The 14,667-nt window shown below is 38.7% G+C and overlaps 1 protein-coding gene across 20 annotated transcripts in view; it reads left to right on the top strand.

The window, feature by feature from the left end:
• The window catches only part of LOC111599949 (PDZ and LIM domain protein Zasp), a 67,966-nt gene that overhangs the window by 41,947 nt on the left and 11,352 nt on the right, over positions 1 to 14,667 (top strand). For 7 of the 20 annotated variants that reach the window (XM_030223919.1, XM_030223913.1, XM_030223918.1 and 4 more), the window contains exons 5-13: positions 1,415 to 1,566; positions 1,648 to 1,804; positions 2,977 to 3,113; positions 4,538 to 4,632; positions 6,632 to 7,022; positions 8,110 to 8,304; positions 9,321 to 9,423; positions 12,396 to 13,286; positions 14,032 to 14,191. In XM_030223919.1, coding sequence (XP_030079779.1) covers positions 1,415 to 1,566; positions 1,648 to 1,804; positions 2,977 to 3,113; positions 4,538 to 4,632; positions 6,632 to 7,022; positions 8,110 to 8,304; positions 9,321 to 9,423; positions 12,396 to 13,286; positions 14,032 to 14,191 — 2,281 coding nt within the window. Of the gene's footprint in view, positions 1 to 1,414; positions 1,567 to 1,647; positions 1,805 to 2,976; positions 3,114 to 4,537; positions 4,633 to 5,005; positions 5,092 to 5,346; positions 5,612 to 6,631; positions 7,023 to 8,109; positions 8,305 to 9,320; positions 9,424 to 10,951; positions 11,153 to 12,395; positions 13,287 to 14,031; positions 14,192 to 14,667 lie in introns of those variants that run through there. The other 13 variants (XM_023315806.2, XM_023315818.2, XM_030223923.1 and 10 more) reach the window with 7 other exon arrangements.

Here is a 14,667-nt window from a genome sequence, read left to right as displayed (position 1 = left end):
CATTTGCCCGCTCCGTTGGCTCCATTGGTTCTGGTTCTGGCTCCCAGATTAGGGCTTGGGGCTGGCAGGCTTTCAGGTTGATTCTGGTTTTGCTGGCTTTGGTTTTTTCGGTGCGCCACATTTTTAGCAACTTTGTAAATATTACAAAATTTAGGTGTCTCGCTTGGCGAACATGCCAATGAAATATTTATGCAGTCAGCCAACAGACACACACAGTGTGTGTGTTGCTGTTTTGTGTAAATATAAAGCGAACCACATTCGACAGTTCAGTCAGATACAGAGAGAGAAAGAGAGAGATAGAGAGAGAGAGAGAGGGGAGACAGAGGCTGGCTGAGTCTGATAAACAGACAATTTGGCAAAGTGGAAACGTGCAGAGCGCGCATAATTTTCAACTCGACACACCTGAGCCTAGTCACGTGGCAGGTGGGGAGTCGAGGCACATAAATCGAGCCTAGACTTAAGTCAAGTGCAACAACAGCGGTGACTTTGAGGTTTCTGTGTTTTGTGGCCTTCAATCGGCTGTGATAGAAAAGATTTTAGTTTGATTACTTTGAAATTTATTATTACTATTATTAAAAGATATATATTATTAAAAAGTTCGAAGTATTGATTGAAAACATTTTAAGGCAAATATTTAAATATTGAATTATTTTAAATTTATTATTAATTATTATTATCTTAAAAATTTTAAATAAAATTTCTTAAGTTTTATTCCATTTGAAAAAATTTAAAAAGTTTTAAGCAAATTAAAATTAAAGCAAATTAAAATTTTTTTCAAATTATATAAATATATATAAATAAAAATAAATTAGTATAAATTAAATATTTTAAACTATTATAAAATTTAATTTGTAATAAAATTTCTTTAAATTAAATTTAATTTTAATTTATTTTAAATATTTTCTATTTAAGGCCAAGCAAGTCCCAAGTCTGTTTGCCTTGAATTCAATTTTGTTTCAACTTCAAATTAAATTTATTTAGATCTTAAAAACGTTTTCAACTTTAAACAAATTTCAGTTTCAAGTTTCAAGCTTAAGCTTTAGGATATTTGCATTAAAGGTGTGGCAAGCGCCCCAAACCGTCTCGCCCTCTCTGGAACCCATGTGTGCAATGGGGGTAATGCAGCTTCTGTTGTGGCTGTGAAACTTTTACGATTTTAATCGTTGGCAAATTTATAGCTTTAGCCGCGCACGATTTCCCAGCGGAATAAATAAATAAATGAAAACACGAAAACATAAACTAAACTAAATGGAAAATAAAGAAAATCTGAGCAAAGATATTTTTTTGGCTGCGCTTTTCATATTTGCTGAATTCATTTATGTTTTGCTGCTGGTTTAATGTGAATGCTTCGATTGATTGACTGATTAATTGCTTGATTGACTGATTGTTGCTCACTTCTCAATTGCAATTGCAGGTGAATGCTGGCAGTCTATCGGAGCAGGCTGGTCTACAGCCAGGTGATGCTGTCATTAAGATCAATGACGTGGACGTCTTTAACTGTCGCCACAAGGATGCGCAGGACATCGTCGTGCGCTCGGGCAACAATTTCGTCATCACAGTGCAGCGGTAACTTCACTCAGCTCTGGTTAAGCTTGAACTGCTCTTAATCTATCTCTCTCTCCTTCGCTCTTTTTGTGATGCGTGCAGTGGCGGCTCTACCTGGCGTCCACATGTTACACCCACTGGCAATGTGCCACAGGCCAATTCGCCCTATTTGCAGACAGTGACGAAAACTTCTCTGGCTCATCATCAAACCGATAGCCAGCATATTGGCTGCGGCTACAATAACTCGGCGCGTCCATTTGTAAGTAACAAATATATAAATATACATAAATAAATAAATATATATATATATAAATATGAATGTGAATGATTTTCTCACTAGTCAAGCATCTCTTCTTCTGCTCTTTGGTAGACTTGGACAGACACAAACTTTCCCTCTATTATTTAGAGTATTCATCTATATAGAATATATAGCAATATATTGAATAGACTTTGATAGCTCAACACCTTCATGAACCACTCTGGTTCTCTATTTGCTAATTTTTCCATATCGTTAACAATTTCTACCAGCTCAACACCATATTAAAAGAGGTATAGCACACTTTTGTGGGCAGCACTTAGAACATTTATAAGCTCTCTCTCCAACGACTGGTTGACCAAGAAATTAAAATGCTTAAAGTTCATTTTGGAGTGTGGCTTTTGGGTTGAGCCTACTTTTAGGTAACATTAGCCTCCCGCACACATACATACACACACAGTTACAGCCGACGTGCTGATGACCAATGATGTTGATAGTTAGTCTCTCAGGGAAATGCTGTCAGAAACTGTCTCTGTCTCCCTTCCCCCTCTCTCTATCTCTGTGTCTCTTTCCCTCTGTTTGTCTGTCTCATTGTTGTGTGGGTTTTCATATTCATTCATTTTATTTTCGGCACAAGTGGAAACTTGTCTGTTTTCTATGAGTTGACAACATTTGCATTTATACGATGTTCCCTTCCCTCTCCCGCTCCCTTGCCCTTCCCTCTCACTCTCTCTCTCCCTCTCTTCATCCCTTCTCTGTCTGTCAGTCTGCTTGTGCGTAGTTTTGAAAAGTGTCAGAATGAGTAATGAATAAGAGTGCTAGGATTATTTGCTGGCAAGAATTAATGTGGCTCATACACACACACACAAATGCACACACCAACACACACACACCCACCCATGTGTCATGCATAATAATATCAATGTGTATGATATGCATATATTTGCGTACATTTTATTGTTATGAATTTATATTATAATCATTTCTATATGACACTGCACAGTGGGCTAGACGAGCAGAACATGGAAAAAATATAAATAAAAATAAAATAAATAAAAAATAATTATAAAATAAATATTAATAAATAAACGAAATTATATATAAAAATAAGTTACATTCATTTGGTAAACTTTTATCACTCTTCCAACTTTCATCTCGAGCTCTGTTTATTTCAGGCCAACGGCGGCGGCGATGGCGGCGTGAAGAGCATCGTCAATAAACAATACAACACCCCGGTTGGCATTTACAGCGATGAATCTATTGCGGAAACCCTCTCTGCTCAGGCGGAGGTTTTGGCTGGCGGTGTTCTAGGGTAAGTAATTCAACTAGATATCTTTCTCTCTCTCGCTCTCTCTCTCTTTCTCTTGGCTCTGTAGTCGTGGTCAGTCTGCTCGACTTCCCTTTTGGCTGGTTAGCAAACGCTGTTTATGGCAAAATATGAATGTTAAAGCAAGTGAAAAGAGTAAACAGACATCTTAAATATGTGTCCGACTGCTAGATACCCTATTCAATTGCACTTGGTAATGATTAGTAGTGCGTTTCATTCAGTGCAATTTTGCTAGCTATTAGCTTGAGCTATGTGTCAGCCTCAAAGTACCAAAATGAAAATAGGGAACATCTCTGTTTGATCAATTCTAGAATATTACTATTCTATTCACTTAAAATCTTAATCGTGTATGCCTAACATGAGCATATTATAACTACTTTCAGTCATGCTTATGCAACTTGTTTTCATTTGTGCCTCCGCCTTACACTTTAAGTCGTTCTCAAGTGTCATTTTAGGTTCCTATCTTATAATTAGTTTTAGTTAGGGTTAAGGTTATTAGCTTTGAGTACTATTTTGTTGGACAAGTGTTGATACTTCCACACGTGTTTAAACTATAAATAAAATCAGCCTCCATTTGCTGACTGTTATTGATGATGACATGACATGAAGAGAATTTATTAGAAACCTAATTTGAATTTATAAGATTAACAGCTCATTCAGGGATTCTTCAATTGTCAGCTATTGAGATCTAGTTCTAAAACTGTAAGTCAGAAAAAATACTTCACACTTTAACTTCCTCATCTGCTACAGCTGTGAAGTATCTACCTGCTAAGTAACTCAGCAGCAGCAGCAGGCAAAAACAGAACCAAATATTGCCTATATGCCCTGCCGTGCATATGTAAGCAGGGTATAAAAAACAACTGTCTGCCATGACAACCGAATGCCACACAAAACTTTTACTTTAAAATTTGTTTTTGGTTTTTTTGTTTCATTTTGTGGCTTCTGTTTTTGGCTTCTTTTTATTGGCGCGCCGTCGTCTGCCTGGGCCTGGGTCTGGGTCTGTGTTGCACGACCACAGGGTCGCCTAAGCGTCTAAAGCTGAGTGCAATTCCGCCAAATGATAGCAGCTCTTTTATCCCTGACACGCCCACCCCTTCCACCCCTCGGCCAAGTGTTTTTTGGTGTGCTTTGCCCGTCGAGTCGTGTTGAGCGTGTTTTTTTGTTGAAATGCACGCATGGGACTTGCTTGCACTTAATTTCTTTAGGGGATCTTTTTTATTATTTTATTTTGAGCCGACTTTGGCGTTGGCCCATGCGCAACAATCTTTCAGCTCACTCGCTCACTTCTTTTTTATAGCCTACTTTTGTGCGCTGCGTTGTTCTATTGCATTTCCAATGCGGCCTGAAAGTATGCAATGGAAATTTATAGTCAGTTTCTAAATGTCATTTTCTTCTCTATTTTCTTACAGTGTGAACTTTAAGAAGAACGAAAAGGAATACCAGGCTGACCGTTCGGAGGTGCTGAAGTTCCTGCGCGAGGAAGAGACAGGACAATCGACTCCAGGTAAGGCAGCGGCCAACTATGAGCTGGCCCGCATGCTCCTGCTGCTTAATGCAGGCGAGAATCCCTTTAGATGCGACACCATAGCCGATTAGCCTAGGCTAGCCTAGCAGCTGTTAGCACTCTCTAACTAGACGTGGGGGGCGTTGTAATATTACGCATACGCCATGTGTTGCCAGCTAGATTTGGCCTTTGGTCTATAAATAAGTCTGAAATTACAGCAGCATTGACTCTCTAGATTCTTTTTTTAAAAACACCTAGCAAAGACCTTGAACTGTTCTTTAGGGCATCCAAATATATATTAGCTTAATCTGTATTTACCTTATTCTTATTTATTTTGATTTTGTATCAATTTTCTGTTCCGTTTTGCGCTTAGATAAACACAAAGAAATGGATTTTCGTTTTCTTTATATCAAATCGAATTTCTAAAAGCAGATCATACAATACAAATACAACTCACTCTTTCCCCCCTCTCTCTCTCTCTCTCTCTCTTTCTTTATCTATCTTAAATATAAATATATCATAAAGTATACATAAATTTTAGCTTAGGGTATAGAGTTTAAGATAAGATTGGCTTATACTATACGAAATTTTGTGTTAGATTTCTGTTTGCAGTTACTTCTTGTTCTCGTTCTCGTTCTATGTTCGCTAACTCATGTTTGTACTCTCTCAACTCTATTCCATACAAAATACAATCTACACAAAAACCAAACACAGCATTCAACAACAACAACAACTATGAGCATGATGCACCCCAGCAACAGCAGCAATACCATCATCAACAACAACAACAACCTCAACAACAACACCAACACCAACATCAACACCAACACCAACATCAGCATCAACACCAACAATATCAGCAACAACAATCGAATGCCACTCGTCATGTGAGCGCCCCCGTCAATACGCCAAAGCCCCCAAGCACCGGGGGACTGCCGACTGGTCAAAACATTTGCACCGAATGCGAACGCCTCATTACGTAAGTGTCGTAACTAAAAACACAAGTGAATAACTTAAGCTGCCAGCCAGATGAACATTAACTGAAATCAAAGCAACAATCATTTATGTGAGGCATTCGCCAGCTAACAACAACTATAACATGGACATTAATAGCAGCACTAGCAGTTGCAGAGACAGTAACAGAGGCAGTGACAGAGACAGGAATAGAGATAGTAACTGTAACAGTGACAGTAACAGAGACAGTAACAGAGACAGTGACAGAGACAGTGACAGAGACAGTAACAGAGACAGGAATAGAGATAGTAACTGTAACAGTGACAGTAACAGAGATTGTAACCGCGGCAGTAACAGATACAGTAACAAAGACGGCAACAGAGACAATAACAGATACAGTAACAGAGACAGTAACAGAGACAGTGACAGAGACAGTGACAGTAACAGAGACAGGAATAGAGATAGTAACTGTAACAGTGACAGTAACAGAGATTGTAACCGTGACAGTAACAGATACAGTAACAAAGACGGCAACAGAGACAATAACAGATACAGTAACAGGGACAGTAACAGAGACTGCAACAGAGACGGCAACAGAGACAAAAATAGAAACAGCGACATTAAGAATGACAATAACAGTAAAATTCAATTAACATTCAAGTTAAGTCTAAATGAACATTTAGATTATCTGAAAAAGAATTAAAGAATTATTTATGTCTGCGCACTTAACGAGCATCATTCCAGCATTAACAGTTGCTTTAACATTAACATGCACGTTAACACTTACAGTGACTTTAACACTAACACTTTGATTAACACTGGTCACTAACTGTCAGTTAAGCCGAGTAGTAGCCCAGAGTTTATTTCAAGATTAGGCTGGGTATATTTTAGGGCTGTCCTGGGGGATTTGCTAGGGTGGGGCCTATTCCTGGGGCGGGGGTGTCACATCCCATCCTCTCCCACATTGCTTGCAAATAACTTGTCAAAGGCTTTGTGAACTGATTGAACTTTTGTGCATATGGCGATAATAATGTCGCTGCTGCAGAGCCGCACAGTCCGGCGAACTTCTATTGGACGCAAAGCCATGCGATTGGCGGCAACGAGCGACGCACGCCGCTGCCCCACAGCCAGGTGCAGCAGGGCCATGGACAGGACGAACGCATCGGCACCAATTTACAGCAAAATACGCTGGCGCCGGCGGCCACGCATCGACCCAGCCTGCCCGTTGCCAAACCCCAGCAGCAGGAGCAGCCACAGCAGGAGGAGCAGCACGATCCGCGCATCATTGTTATGCCCATATGCCCCGCTCTGCAGGGTCCCCAGTACAAGGCCGAGATGGATGCTGCGGCGGCGGCACTGGCCGGCGGCTTGGATGGTGTGCGTCCATTGTCCGCCAGCGGACATCCGGCCTGTCAATTGTGCGGCGTGGGCATTGTGTAAGGATTCTACAATGATAATTCATTGATGTCTGTCTGTTTGTATGTCTGCGTGTGTGCGTGTCGCAGTGTGTGTCTGTTGCAGTGTGTGTGTGTGCGCATTTTAATTTGCTTTTATTTCGAAGTCAATTGTTTAAATTTATGCAGTGCACATGATTATTATGCAGCCACGCCTCCAACACCTTGCGTCGTCTGCAACACTATGCAGCTGGCTTCCAATTGGATTTACTCCCTCTCTCTCTCTCTCTCTTTGCCAGTTGGACTACAGTTGGCTGTCATTGGGGAATATCATCATCATTTGTATTAATTTGTATGCCAATTTAATTGGCTGCCCATTGGCGACTCAGAGAGCTTAATTCGATAATTCATTATAGGGACTTAACATATTTTATTCCGCATTTACATTTATTTATTTAACGTTTTTTACTAACTGTATCATGAATTCATTCGATAAGTATTCGATAATACTTGACATGCTACAGCAGATAAATATCTGTAGATTGTTCAACAAACCAGAAGCTTTTCAAGAGCCCTTGGTACAGTTTTATAAATATTTGATTTGGATTATTAATCAATTATTTCATTGTTTATGAGAATTGAAAGTACTTAAAGTGCATAAATATTTATGGATTAATCATAAATTTAATTTAAGTTTCAAAACTATTTAGAGTTAAAGTAATTTTGAGAAATACTTGTTTTGACTTCTATTAATTTCATAACAAAAAAACATATCGATTCCTTATCGATAACTAATTTGTGTATATATAAAAGAATTTGATAATCATGTATATTCTTAAGTGGCTTATAGGGCTTTATAGCATATGAACCGCATTGTTATCAATTGTTATTCAATTCAATTCAAATATAAGTTCGTCTTAAAATGTCACTTGATGTGGCTTAAAATAATATTTGATAACACATATCACATTTCGATTATTAATCGATAACATTTACGAAACGCACATGGACTAACAATCGTTAAGCGTTTCTAATCAAGCTTTCATAAAGTATTTAAGTATACATTTTCTGAGAGCTTTCCAGTTTAAGTCTTTTGGATATTCGATTAATATTCGATAACATTTTCTAGTGGTGTCTTCGTGCGTATCAAGGACAAGAATCTGCATGTGGAGTGCTTCAAGTGTGCCACCTGTGGCACCTCCCTGAAGAACCAGGGCTACTACAATTTCAACAACAAGCTATATTGCGACGTCCATGCCAAGATGGCCGCCCAGTCGCATCCCCCTGCTGGCACCGAGGGCTATGTGCCAGTGCCCATTAAGCCGTAAGTACACATCACGCAAAATACCCTGTAAATATTGAAAGTTGAGAGCTAAAATGCTAAATAGCTGAGAAAGCCCAAGATCACATCAGGCAACTGCACCTAAATGTGAGCGGTTAAGGTTGCCAAAGGAATTTCAGGTGGATCCACTAGACACAAATAGTTTTCGTTAGATTAGCTTAAAGCATAGTTTATGAAATTTAATTAGATTAGATTTGAAATACAAATAAATATTATTTCGTTATCAATACAAAATGCAACAATAGATACCCTGAAATTGTTCCTTATACAACTGACATGATAATACTTTACGTTTCGCTTAGATTTGACAGATTTTAAATGCAATTTGTTTACACAAGTTTTGGCCTGTGACAAATTAATATAAATATGAAAAGAATTAAATGTGAATATGAATATTCATATCAATATGAATATGAATATGAATATAAAAATGCAATTCATATTTATTTTTCCGTATGCCAAAACACGTTTGACATTTCGACGCGATAGCCAAAAGAGGGGGAAATATTATTTGTGCCCCTGTGTATTGTTTGCTTGGTACCAGGACTTTTTGCCCTCTCTGTCTCTCACTCTCAGTCTCTCCCTAGTTACCAATTGAATGACGTTCTTTTTGTACATCTGCCGTGGACATAAAAACTGACAACTGATTGCCGACGTGTCAGCAGCGAAAATTTTTATTAAATACAATTGCAGTCGAGCACTGATGGGTGGAAGCGGGGGAGGCCTACAGGGCGTGGCCACAACTATAACTAGTCATCAAGAAAAAAATGTGGATATATATATATATATATATATATGAATAGAGAGCGTTCGTTAGGGCTGACATATGTTGTTGTCTGTCAACCTTTTGAGGTGGGCGCTCTGGGATTTGTTTGAACAATTTGGCCAAATCGCAACTTAATTAAAGGCCAACAGAGAGGGTGGGAGAACTGATTGCCAATTAATGCATTTCTTATGATTAGGACGATCTCTATTCTAACTCCATTCTCTTTCTACAGGAATACTAAGCTGAGCGCCAGCACGATATCTTCGGCCTTGAACTCGCATGGTTACGGCAGCAATGGCTATGCCAATGGCAATGCCACGCCCACTCCGGCACCGGTAAGTAGAAGTTGGCTTATGCGTTTGTTAACTGTTAACACACAGACACACACGCACACACTCTCCCACACACACACACAAATGCAAAAAAATCTTATGACCCCAAAATTAAGTACTTGAAGTTGCCCTCGCTTCTGTTTCTGCTTCTAGTTTTACTATTTTAGCTGCTTCTTCTTCTTATACTTGTTTTTACAATCAATCTTATCATGTTTGCATACATTTTTGCTTGCGGCAGACACAAATATATATATACACAGTTATATATACCATATGCTAAAATGTTGAAAGAAAATGCAAAATGCAAAAATACAAAAAATAAAAACAAAAAGTTTCAAGGCAACGTGAAAGAATTTCGCTGTGTGTGTGAAAAAAAGATGAGGCAAAAGGTGAAGAAGAAGAAATTCAAACAATTTTTATGCTTCTGCTTCTTATACTTTTTGTTTTTCTTTGCTTTTGTTGCCTCTTATTTTTCCTGGCGATAAAAACGACAAAATGGAAAACTTTTCGCATTTGTGTGTGTTATTTGTTGTGCTTGTGTGTGTGTATGTGTGTGCGACCGTGTATGTGTATTTGAGATAATTCGCTTGTTTCTTCTATGCATGCAATTATTATTATGTTTATTGTGAATTACCCTTTCTGCTTTGAGAGCGCTTTGAATTGTGTTTGGCTTGAGCTTTGCTGCGAGCTGTACGGCATGCAAATCCAATGGAAGCTGCTGTAGGGCAGCTTAGGCTGTAGGCGTGGCATATGCTTCAGCTGTAATTGATTTGATACACTCAGCGAAAAGCAAGGTGAAGTAGACCAAATGCTTATAATTTAAATAAAAATAAATATAAAAATAAATATAAATAAATATAAATTAAATAAAAATAAATAAAATATAAAATAACTATTATTTTAAAAATAATAAAACTATATTTATAAAATTAAAAAAAATATTAAAAAACAAAAAAAAAATAAACTAAAGGAAAATTATTATATAATTAATTACAAAAAAAGAATAAACTAGAATAGTAATATAAAGGGAAAAACTTGAAGAAATACGAAACTAAACTGAAAATAGTGTCAAATAATTTTAAAGATCCTGTTAGTATTTTGCCAAGTGTAGCTAAGTGTGTATCATCATGAAATGTAGCCCAGCATCCATCAAAGTTAATCAATGCAAATTGGGAGCTGTTCACCCACTAAGCAAGCGGAGCTGATATAAATAGATAAATAGTCAACTAGTTTCCGTTGCTGATGCTGATACTGATGCTGAAAAGTAAAAAGTAATCTCGAGCATGAGAGAAGAATGAACTGCAGAAGCTGCTGGCCGCTAGCTAAGCATTTTTGTGAAATGTGCAATGGCTAGCCAAATAGTCGAATGGCTAAAAATGCTAAATATATATTTATTTTTTTGTGGCAGCTTTAGCTGTTTGCTTTTTAATTCAATTTATTTTTACCATGATCTATAAAAAACAAAAAAAAAGAGCAAGCCACACAGCTGCAGTCGGAGACACAGTCACAGTCGCAGTTGCAGTCGCAGTCTCAGTCGCATTCAGTTTGCCTTGTCGACTCGCGTTCGCGGCACGCAGCCAGCGCGAAAGCTGCGAAACGAATAACTATATAGACACACTCATAGTTAGCTAAATATATATATCTATAAACTCTAAAAGCGAAGCTAAAGAAAACTTTATGCAAAGTGTCTTTGTTCGCGCACTCGTGAAAGAACTCACAAATTAATTGCAGTGTAAAATAGTTTTTGTATCTTAATTAGCAAATTGTGATTGCTTCCTGTGTCTCGTTGCATAACAAACTTTATTTGTTTTGCCTATTGGATTACGTTTCTTGGACTCTATTCAACAATTCGCATAAATTCAGCTCGGATTACGCTTTGGGATTACATTTTCATAAAAAGAGAATTCGTTTAAATTTTTGAATTATTTTCATTTTTTTTCCAAGTTTTTCTCGAATTTATTTGCCACATTTTTGGTGGAGTTTTTGCCGGGATTATAGTCAACTTTGTTTATAAATAAATACCTTTTAGAATCATTTTTGGACTAGAATTTTCTTTTTGTTTTGCTTTTCTCTTAAGCTTCAGCTCCAGATTAGAGACAGTTATTTTATAAATATTTTTTTTTTTGTATTGTATACTTAAGATTATTTTAAATTTCATTTACTGTCGACTGTTTGTCTTTTTAGCATAAAATTCAAGTATAATTAATTTAAATTTCTGTTTGATTAATTTTTGTAAGGTATTCAAATTTTATTTCAACTTCTCTCTTGAACTGAAAATTATTGAAATATGATTTTTTCTTTAATTTTCTTTTTTCGTTTATTTTTAATTTTATTCCAAGTTTTTCTTGAATCCAACTTGTTGGTTATACATCAATTTATACTATAATTTTAATTAAAAATATTAAATTTCTCTAGACTCAATTTTTGGACTTCTCATACATTTTTTCTTCAAGAATTTCTTGAATAACTTTGCAGATTATATAAATATTTGTATATTTTATATATAATGGTAGGATTTTTTATTTGTTATTTTATGATATAATATTTAAAATTGCTTAAAGATTACAATATCTGGGATTATCGTAGGCAGATCTTTAGTTTTGTCAACTTGAAATTGCATTTATCTTACACAACTCTTCAGCATTTGCCACTTTAAGCGTCAAGAGCTAGCTTTAGTTGGCGCATTGACCTTGACCTATTAGCTATTTTTAGTGCTCACACACACACCTATACACATTAAGCATACGCCACGTATACCCACACACGCACAGCACTCACTTACACTCACACTTTAAAGCCTCTCAAAGTTGTTAAATTTTTGCTGTGCATTTTAATTAACTGCCTTTATTAACTGCGCATTCATTTACATGCCATTGCCCAACCAACCGCCCGCCCGCCCACCTGCTCGCCCACCTGCCTCTTGTTGTGCCAAACCCCGCTCCATAAAAAAACACGCGCTTGTATTAACACATTAGTCCGAGCCAATGCCTGAGCTCGAGCCAGAGTCGACTGCAAGCAGCTGCCACGAGCTGCCGCTGCCACCGCCCCCGTCGCCCACGCAGCTGCTGCAATTTGAGAGCGAGGAGCTGCTGCAGCTGCCAGCGAGAAGCAGCCAAACCACTGTCCGGCAGCAACAGGCAGCAGCTGCTGGCAGCCTCTCATCAATTTCCAGCGGCTCCTCGTCGTCAGGTTTGGGTGGCTGCAGCGCCGCCGCTCTCAGCCCCAGCTCCACACTCTCGCTGGACATGGAGCAGTCGCCCATGCACTCGCGCCAGGCATCGGGCTCCAGCACATCGCTGGATGTGGCTGCTGTTGATAATTATATACCAGCCGCACCGCCCGCACCACCCGCACCGCCGCAGAATGAGAATGACATGAACATGCAGAATAAGGGACATAATGCATATAATCAACTGCTAAAGCAGTATTCACATAAGCTGCAGCAGCAACAGCTACCCGCAAACAACAACAACAACAACAACACAAACAACAGACACAACAACACGGCCAAACCATTCACAACAACAGCAACAAGCAATGGACAGAATGTTGCAGCGCTGAGTGCAACACTCGCTAATCAATTGAAATTTAATTCACATCAGGCAAAGCCAACAGTAACAGCTACAGCTTCAGCTCAGTCAGATATAATGTCAGCCAACGTGGCGGATGAGCAGTATTTGATTAATAACAACAATTGCTTTGGCGACGCCACCGCCGCCGCTGCTGCCGCTGCGTGTTCAGTTCCCTCGATGCAGACATCGGCAGCGAGCGGCTCTGATCAGCCGTTCGAGTATGTCACCTTGACCGGAAATGTAATACGCAGCGTGCAGCCGCCCGGCAAGGGCAATGCCTCGGCCAGCTATCGGGTAAGTAAGCCTAAACTAAACGCCCCAACCGCGCCCGCCCCTTCCCACTCCCCCTCGCCCATCGCTGCGAGCTGAACTAAGCAAGCAAAGCCTGCCAAAGTGTTAAATGTTTTTATGTCTAACTCGCTAATGTTTGTTGCCATTCAATTGAATTGCAAGAGTAAGAGTCTAGCTGGCAGACACTGTACCTGTCTGTACCGTCTAACACTGCACTTGCACAACTTATATATTGGGTTGATATTTGTTTAAGAGATTTTCATCGTTGAGTAGCGCTTGGAACAGTCTCCATATAGCTTGTCAGCAGCTGGTGTGCGTCTATAGCTAGCACGCACTGTAGACGCTCACTGCTAGCAAGTGACATACAGCTGTGTAGCCTCTTCAGAAACAGTTCAAAAATATTGAGTATTTCTATATCTAGCAGTGACTACAGTTGCAGTGTCTCTTATGAGAACTTGAGAAATTTTAATCAATTTTTAAAATATTTTTTGTTATGTTTCGTATTCACTGTAACTGAAAAGTATTAGACGTTTTTCAACTACTAATAATAACATCTCTTTTATTTAGTGCTGTAGCTGCAGTGTCTGCCAGCAATTAGTTTATATACTTTATATACTTAAAATGATTTTCAACTAATTTCAATTTAAATTTTTTTCTGTTTATGTATGAGAAACAGCTGGGCAAAGCCGTAAAGAGAACTCTAATTAAATCTAATTAATCTGATCTCTCTCTCTCTCGCTCTGTTCAGGTCAATCAGGGCTACGCTCGTCCCTATGGCGCCTCTCAGCCGCCAGCGGCAGCGCCCAAGTCGCCGGTGCCGGTCTCCTATCCACCTCAGCAGCAACAGCAGCAGCGTCCTGGTGGCAATGCCTACGCCACTTTGCCACGCTCGAATGTTGGTCAACAAGGTAAGATGATGACGATGACAGCTGATGATGAGTATTTGTCGCAGTCAGAAGGTGAATGGGTTTAGAAACCAGAAGCCAGAAAGCTAAAACAGAAACAGGCGTGTTATATATACTCCCCCTCCCCTCTCTCTCTCTCACGCTCTTTGTCTCTGCCCCACTCTCTGTATATAGACTACATGATATATATCTCTGGCAAGTCTTAGCTGCTTGTGTGGCCCCGACCCACGATGCCCCCAAGCGTATTAAATGTGTATAAATCAAAACAAATTTTGTTGTTAAGCTAAACACACAAACTACTTTTTTCTAGTCAAAATAAACTTAAAACCAAAACTAACCTCAAAAAAAAGAAAAAAATAGAACCCGAAAAATCTGCTTGAATAACAATTTTTTGGCAAAGGCGCAAAAATGAAATCGACCCAAGAGACAATTTTTGCGTTGTGTATATATTCCTCTATATATAAATGTCTATGTGTCTG

The sequence above is a fragment of the Drosophila hydei genome, unplaced genomic scaffold (genome assembly GCF_003285905.1).
Source record: "Drosophila hydei strain 15085-1641.00,03,60 unplaced genomic scaffold, DhydRS2 tig00000315-arrow-arrow-pilon, whole genome shotgun sequence".
Taxonomy (NCBI): Eukaryota; Metazoa; Arthropoda; class Insecta; order Diptera; family Drosophilidae; genus Drosophila; species Drosophila hydei.
This window is presented reverse-complemented; position numbering and strand designations above follow the sequence as displayed.